We start from the raw sequence: 8,099 nt of genomic DNA, 5'->3' as shown, positions 1-8,099 counted from the left end.
GCTTTGAATGTTTACAGATTTTGAAAAGTAGTTAATTACAGGTGTTTTTAAATTTCAAGTAAAATTAAATTTTTGAATGTAACTAATATAGTTAGCCTAGTTAAATTTTTTAATTAATAACCATTCAATTATATATTTTTTTTAAAAAAAATACCCTTGATAAAAATTTACGATCGAATTAAATTGAATAACCAATATAAATTTAAGATATCTGATTATTTTTTATAATATCAACCCCGTACCAGAATTATATATATATATATATATATAAAGTCTATTAATTATACAGCAAAGAATATGTTTTTCAACGGTCGGAAGTTGATAGCCTAGCTTCCTCAACCGTTAGGTATATAATTTTGTAATATTGAATTCTCTAAATGGGGAGCACCTCCGAAAGGTGTGCTCCGCACTACGCACAAAATCTTTCCCCCAAAATTCAGCTGCAAACTATCAATGGCTAAAAATGTTTCAGTGAACGAGAACCAGTCCGACAATCTCTGCGCGCTCGATTCTCGCCGCTATGATCGGCACACAGACGATTTTTTTTTTTTTATTTTTTTATTTTTTAACTTTTTTTCTGTCTTCAGAGAGGGTTTTAGGAACGATTGACCAAATAACAGGCAGCCATTGATTCCAGTGGGGGCGAAGAAATAATGGCCGGCCATTGAATTGAAATGAGGTGTCATCGTCATATTAATATTCCCTCATGTGTTGGCCATTCGTGTTTCTTCTATCGATGCAATTAGGTTTTTCTTCTTTCTTGCCTTTTCTCTCTGTTTTTTTTCTTTCCCGTGAGGAAGTTGTTGGTTAATTTTGAGTATTTTGTTCCTTACTTTAGTGTTTTGAACAATATTGCGAATTTGAACTGCTGTGGTGGAATTAGTGTCATTGATTAGGTTAAAATGTTGTCTTGTTGGTTTGTTTGTATTGAAATGCCAAGAATTTATTGCTTCGCGGCATTCTTCTGAAGTATATTAGATATCTCCCAACTGTTTATCTGTCTCAATCCACTTGGATATATACATATACATGTGTGTGTGTGAAGCTTCTTCTTTTATTAATTTTTTGTTATTATGTTAAAAAGTTGAACTGATTGGTATTAATGTTTGTAGGTGAATTATCTCGGATTCAGAAGTGATCAAGGGGCAGCTGCAACCATGAGCGATCATCCACGCCAAATTAGAGCAAGTAAGTGTTCTATATATATATATATATATGTATGTATGTTTGTGCGAAGCTGTTTTTCCAGTTTCTTTTTGAATATATTGGTAATTGTGATGAACATAGCATAAGCCGATTTACGTTATCTGTAGTAGCTGTCTAGTATGCAATATCTAATGTGGATGTGCGTTTATGCAAAGGCACACAAATAATATGTGCCAATATATCAAACATATTATGATGCAAGTGTGCGAAATGTTTGGATTTTTGGAACTGAGTTGGTGGGGGGGGGGAAGATTTTAGTGGATGAAATGATTCTTTTGAAATCTCTAAAGATTATGATGAATTTCAACCTTGATGGTTTATATTCTCATGATCAATCTGTACTTATGAATAGTTGGCTTCGCATGAAATTGCAGGACATTTATATTGCTATAAAGTAAGGCCTAGAGCTTGAATGAGTTAAAGAACTGCTCGTTCAAAAGCTTAGCAAATCAAAACAAGCAGAAGTTAGAAATCTTATATAATAATTTGAAATAAAATTGCTAGTGATTGTTGTAAGATATTTATGGTGATTTGAGATCCTGCGTAAAATAACTCTGTGCCTCTGTTTAAACAACATATTCAGATGTGGAGGTTCTTATTGTTTGAATTTTGTTTTTAGGTCTGGAGAAAATGGATATTGATGTGTTGGATGATGAGAAGCGAACAAGGCTGGGATCTCTCAAGAAGGTGGCAATAAGCGCTTCTACAAAATTCAGACACTCTCTAACTAAAAAAAGCCGCCGAAACAGCAGAGTGATGTCTGTGGACTTTGATGATGAGCATGATTCTGAGGAAACACGAGCTGTTGATGCGTTGCGTCAAGCACTTATTCTGGAAGAACTGTTGCCTGCTAAATATGATGACTATCATATGCTTCTAAGGTAACTATCCCTCTCTGTTTCTCTCCCTCTCTCTCCTGCAGTATGCCATACTTGAGTATGCCCGCAAAGGAATTGAATAAACTTTATTTCAAGGACTCCTAATCTGGTGATTGTAAGATTATTTGAAAAGAACTTTTGTGACAGGGTAATATCAATAGCTGTTGTTGGAGGTTGGGGCGAGTATAACAGCCGTTTGGTATATATGGAATTAATGAACGGCTGATTCCAATGCTAATTATTTTGTCCATGTGTTGATCCTGCTAGAATCTTTCCAATTCTAATGCATGAACCAAACACCCACTAAATCTCCATTAATGATAAGGTAAGGTCAGTGTGCAATTAATCATGTGATGATGCAGGTTTTTGAAGGCCAGAAGATCTGACATTGAGAAAACAAAGCAAATGTGGGCTGATATGATTCAATGGAGGAAGGATTTTGGTGCTGACACTATTATGGAGGTTTTTAATTTTCTGTTCCTATAGATTTGGAAATGTAGCCAAAAAAAGTGAAACTAGATTTTCACCACTTTGCCCGTGTAACTTTGCCAGGACTTTGATTTCAAGGAGAAAGATGAGGTTCTTAAATACTACCCACAAGGGCATCATGGCGTTGACAAGGAAGGTAGACCTGTTTACATTGAGAGACTCGGTTTGGTCGATCCAACCAAGCTCATGCAAGCCACTACAATGGATCGCTATCTTAAATACCATGTCCAGGAGTTCGAGAGGACATTCATCGAAAAGTTCCCAGCATGCTCCATTGCTGCCAAAAAGCACATTGACCAAAGTACTACCATTTTAGATGTCCAAGGAGTGGTAAGGAGGAATTTTTCGTTGCTGAATGTGGATATATAATGGTGTTTTTAACTAAACATTTGCCTCTGCTTAATTTCTGTTCATTTTATTTTGCACTGACTTTGTGTTTTGCTTGTGAAATAGTAAGCTCTTTCATTGACTTTAATATTAATATTTATCTTCTATGTGTAGATATTTGATTCAATTGTTTTTATAGGTGCGTGGGGATATTTTTTTGTGTGAGGTACAGAGAAATGTGTAGTGTGTAGTTAATATAAAAATAATAAATATGTGTAATATATTAGTTTTATGGAAAAAAAAAAGTATTTTCTTTTTTTACAAGAAGAACACACCCTATATTTTTTATAGAGTAAAGATATGTATTTATTAGATAATACAATAAGAAATAGCAATAATGATTAGAATTAGTTACTTTTGTCTAATCCATATGTTTGGTTGGTTTAAGTATTTTGAAAACTTTTGAAGTAACGGAACACAACAAACAATTTCTTTTTATATTAAACATGTTGGCCCAATAAAGGAACATTATCATATTTTATGTTCTTGGCTGTAGCTATAAAGATCCAAATGCTGATCAAATGCCACAGATTCCATGGAAATACTGATATATGGATTTGGCTTACTTTCATAAAATTCATGCTTTTTGGTTCAGGGGCTTAAAAATTTCACTAAATCTGCTAGGGAACTAGTTCAACGCCTCCAGAAGATCGATGGTGATAACTATCCCGAGGTACAAACTTCTCTCATTAAATCTCATGTTTGTTTATCAGAATTAGTGTCGCAGCTCATTTGTTTGATCCGTCAGTTTCCCTTTCTATCAGACCCTTTGCCGGATGTACATCATCAATGCAGGGTCTGGGTTTAGGCTCTTGTGGAACACTGTTAAGTCTTTCCTTGATCCAAAGACTACTGCTAAGATACATGTAAGTTAAGTTACACTCAGCTTTTTTAACAGACCTCAAGACTCAGGTATGTCTGATTAAGTTTGTATGAATGTTTCCTTTCACCAGGTTTTGGGTAACAAATACCAGAGCAAGTTGCTTGAGGTCATCGATGCTAGGTAAAATTTCCAGGTCTTGCAATATAAACGTGATAAGAATCACTGAATTGAATTTAGAGCTATCCTTTCAGGAGTAGTGTGTATTAGTTTCTGTTACTTTTGTGTTGCATCAGTGAGCTACCAGATTTTTTGGGTGGTACCTGCACCTGTGCAGATAAGGGAGGCTGCATGCTTGCTGATAAGGGCCCTTGGAATGATCCGGACATCATGAAGGTTGGTTATATTTACATTTTACTGGTAGTCTTTACAAAAATTTCATGCTTCTTTTATTGTCCGGTGAATCACCATCTAGGACTAGGATCTAGGGATGGCATCTGTCTGTCTGAGTGTAGACCCAAGACCTCACACTACAAGAGTCAGGTCAATTATTTGGATGTCCAGCCTAATAAAAAGATACTCCTTTCTTCAAAGGAAATTATGTAAGTTTGATGAGGTGTGAAGATTAAGAGATAATAATGGATTAATATTAAAGTGGAGTAGGTAAAACGAAAAGTGGTGGTGTTTATTTAGAAAATAATAAAAATTTGATGGGTATGTAAAAAAAAAATTGACAAATTATTATTATTATTATTATTATTATTATTATTTGTTAAATTGAATGTAATTAAATTTTGGGTGTATAAAATCGTTTAATATAATAGTATGAGTTTAGAGGATAGCTAACCATAATGTTAGTAGTCGGAAAGAGTATTTATTGGGTTAGGCTTGGATTCTTGTTTAAAGTATCGAAAAATAAAATCCTAAAACATAGAAGTAGTAAATCACAATCTATTTATCTCAATATTCTCTAACCCCTATTTTTGTAACATATCTAAATTATTTATTTATTTATTATTATTATTATTATTATTATTATTATTATTATTATTATTTATTTTTTTGAAATATTTTTGTATTGTATATTTGGATTGCATAGAGGGCTGGAATGGGCCCATGTCTAGTGAGTTCTGTAAAACCTTGGATGGGTCACATATGTCGGCATCCAGTGGTTTGACACCAAACAGATTGGTCATTGGTAGTAGCCTATCCATGCACTGTCATACTTAACATTATGGGAGATTAATATGTTTGTTAGGGGTTGCTACGGGTACCATACAACCAGCAACATAGATTCCTAGCAAATAAAGATGAAATCGAGATATATTTAGGGATGTATGTATGTACCTACATTCAAGAGAAGGAAACTGATTTTCTTTATATAATTGCTGAGATTATATTATTCTGGTTGTATTACTAGTTTTTATCTCAAATGTTGAAGATGTCCATTTCATTGCAAGATGGTACGCAATGGTGCACATAAATGCTCGAACAAAGTTATCGTTGCAGTTGTGGATGAAAAGGCAGATGGGCAAACATTCACTCATACCCCACTCTCTCCTGTTCGAGAAGAAGCTGCTGTTAAAAACTGTATTGTAAGTTCTCATGTTCTTCAATATCTATGATTGAAGTTACAATCTAACTCACTTCCCTACACGTGAAAAGGATCTAAAATGCACTCAGTAACGTTTTCTTCTCAGGTAACCAGCAACAACCCTATTGTATGTGAATCCAATGAGTGCGTGTCCATAGTTGACAAGCCCATGACTACTACTACTAAATGGAAAAAAACTGAATACTACAGCCAAGTTCCTCCGAAAGGTACATATATATATTCTTATAATTTACTAATTCATAAATCTTTCCGCTACCAAAAGGTACATGCAAATTTTAGAAAACGGTTCTTTATGTGTTTCGGTTCAAGAACTTCTTGATTTTTTAATATAAAAGAGTATTTATAGTCGGTTTAGTCCTTTATAAGAAGGTACATATCCTATTCTTAATACCAATTACATATCTCCCCAGTAGAATTTAGTGATTTTTATTTATTTACGAAGAGAATTGGTTGTGTAACTTATTATTTCTCTGAAGACATGCAGGGTGTGTTTGTTTAGTGAGATTGTTTGGAAAAAAATATTTTTATGTAAGATATATGGAATTGTGTAAATAATATAAAAAGAATAATTATGTAATATATTAATTTTTTGAAAAAATATATTTATGGGGAATTGTGGAAGAACAAACCTGCAGTAAATATATTTTTATTTTAACTAAGTATGATTGTTGTAAAACATGCATTTCGACTAGCATGTCCAGAGTTTAATTTTAACTAGCAAACTATGTGCTTTTGTGGTACCCAAACAAGTGGACTAGGCCATCTTCATAGTGCGACGCGATTCATTCAGGTGTATTATTATTATTATTATTATTATTATTATTATTATTAAGAAGAACATGAATTGATCATATCGGGGTGGGATTTGATTCCATTGTTCTGTCTCATTGTACCTTCAGTTTACTTGCATGCAGCAGAGAAAGGATGCAAGGGTTCATCAGATGGACTCAGCAACCAGATCTTTAGTGGAGTTATGACCTTTGTGATGGGTATTGTTACGATGGTTCGCATGACACGCAACATGCCAAGGACACTGACGGATTCCACCTTCTATTCCACTTCTATGTACGGCGACGACATGGTGAAAGGACAGGGACATCCGTACAGCACTTCCGACACCGCCATCTCCAGCGAGGATTACTTCATCATGATGAAGCGCGTGAACGAGCTGGAGGAGAGAGTGAGCGTTCTGACCAAGAAGCCGCCATCGATGCCGGCTGAGAAAGAGGAGATGCTGAAGAATGCCTTGAACCGCGTCGATGCATTGGAGCAAGAGCTTTCGGACACCAAAAAGGTATTCTTCCTTGCATGGATGAAAGTGATGGATATTAATTGTTCGACTAATTAATTGATGTGATGTGTTGCGCAGAAGCTGGAGGCAGTGTTGGCGAAACAGGAGGATCTTGTAGCCTACTTGGAAAAGAAGAAAAAAAAGAAGAAGAGGTTCTTTGCTTTCTAAGGGATGAAGAAAAGGTGAGTGATGATGGGATTTGTAATTGTTATTGTAATTGTGTACAGACTCGTATTCATTCATTGATTGTTGTTCTTGTTCTTGTTCTTCATTTTCCAAGCTGATGTTGTGTTTCTTGTCAACTCAGTTTTGTGTGTGTAGTTGAAGCAGTACTAGTAATGTAATACTGCTATTCTATTGTTATTGTTTGTGTGTATCCATGTCATGTGTTGATATTATCACACCCACCCACCCCCATATTGAGTAATGTGTTGCTGTAGTTGTAATTGTAATTGTAATAGTAAGGTCAAATTTTGGCCACCTTCATGGCCAATATCTATCTATTTGTTAGATAACAATTATTAATGTTGTGTTCGAGTGAGGGAGTGTTAGAGGACAAAAACAAGCAATAGGAAATAATCAAATGGAATTAACCGTTTGTCAAAAAGCCAAAAGCCACCGAGTTCTTTATTTTTCCAAATCAATAATAATATTTTCAAACTTTAGATGTTTTTTTAAATACTCTGCTAACCCTACTTAGTGAGAATAAACAAGGCTCATCTAATAATCAAAAGTCCAAGCTCAATCCAATTATAATGTCTTAATAAAAAGATAAATAAATAAGTCTAAATCCGTGAATAGCAGGTCTAAGCCCATCTCCATCGTCGATACACCAGTAATGGGCAAGACACCTCTTCCTCTTGCATCTCAATTCTTTACTTATCTTGGTGTTGTTTTGTATCAATTCCTTTCCTCTTCGAATTCACCTTGTCCTCAAGGTCAAAGTCCGGAAACTGATGCCGGAAATGAGCTACACTCAACCAAGTCGCCTCATCGTCTAGCTGTCCCACCTATTTAATTAGAATTTTATTTTCACTGTGTTCCCCAAGTTAAGAGTCAGGTTCAAAGGTTAGACTTAATGGCACTCCAAGCGGTCTGGTAATTCTGACTCCACGGGATGCTCTTCTACCATGCATCGCAACTGAGATACATGAAATACTTGGTGAATCCAGCTAGATGGCGGTAAGGTAAGCTTGTATGGTGTTAAGCCCGCCCTATCTTCTACTACAAAAGGGCCATAGAAGTGGGCAACTAACTTTTAATACGGTCGTTGTGCTACAAATGTCTGTTGATGGGACCGGACCTTAAGAAAAACACAATCTTCTACTGCGTACTCTACAACCTTATGTTGCTTATTCATATACTTGGTCATTTGTTGTTGGGTATGCTCTAGGTTTTTCTTATGAAGGTTGA

General features: G+C 35.1%; 1 protein-coding gene across 6 annotated transcripts; it reads left to right on the top strand.

Moving 5' to 3' along the window:
- Window positions 1-430: 430 nt before the first annotated feature.
- On the top strand, window positions 431-7,187 carry LOC127252724 (phosphatidylinositol/phosphatidylcholine transfer protein SFH12-like). 6 transcript variants are annotated; one of them, XM_051277033.1, is made up of 13 exons: window positions 431-746; window positions 1,113-1,188; window positions 1,826-2,087; window positions 2,447-2,546; window positions 2,637-2,903; window positions 3,556-3,633; window positions 3,725-3,826; window positions 3,914-3,963; window positions 4,077-4,176; window positions 5,241-5,375; window positions 5,481-5,601; window positions 6,313-6,689; window positions 6,765-7,187. In XM_051277033.1, exons 2-13 carry the CDS (start codon window positions 1,158-1,160, stop codon window positions 6,852-6,854), a joined length of 1,713 nt encoding a protein of 570 aa, XP_051132990.1. In that variant the 5' UTR covers window positions 431-746; window positions 1,113-1,157; the 3' UTR covers window positions 6,855-7,187. The 6 variants fall into 6 exon arrangements, with proteins under 6 accessions (XP_051132990.1, XP_051132988.1, XP_051132986.1 ...); XM_051277031.1 differs by having other exon boundaries at window positions 6,310-6,689; XM_051277029.1 differs by having other exon boundaries at window positions 434-679; window positions 6,295-6,689.
- Window positions 7,188-8,099: the final 912 nt, after the last annotated feature.

The sequence above is a fragment of the Andrographis paniculata genome, unplaced genomic scaffold (assembly GCF_009805555.1).
Source record: "Andrographis paniculata isolate CXL003 unplaced genomic scaffold, ASM980555v1 Contig46END, whole genome shotgun sequence".
Classification (NCBI taxonomy): domain Eukaryota; kingdom Viridiplantae; phylum Streptophyta; class Magnoliopsida; order Lamiales; family Acanthaceae; genus Andrographis; species Andrographis paniculata.
This window is presented reverse-complemented; position numbering and strand designations above follow the sequence as displayed.

Bases quoted from the DNA above. Each gene is read 5' to 3' on its own strand.
- LOC127252724 (XM_051277029.1), top strand. From the start codon at position 1,158: ATGAGCGATCATCCACGCCAAATTAGAGCAA. The intron at 2,547-2,636 runs GTTTTTAATTTT...TAACTTTGCCAG, and splicing joins GTGCTGACACTATTATGGAG to GACTTTGATTTCAAGGAGAA. The intron at 5,376-5,480 runs GTAAGTTCTCAT...TTTTCTTCTCAG, and splicing joins CTGCTGTTAAAAACTGTATT to GTAACCAGCAACAACCCTAT.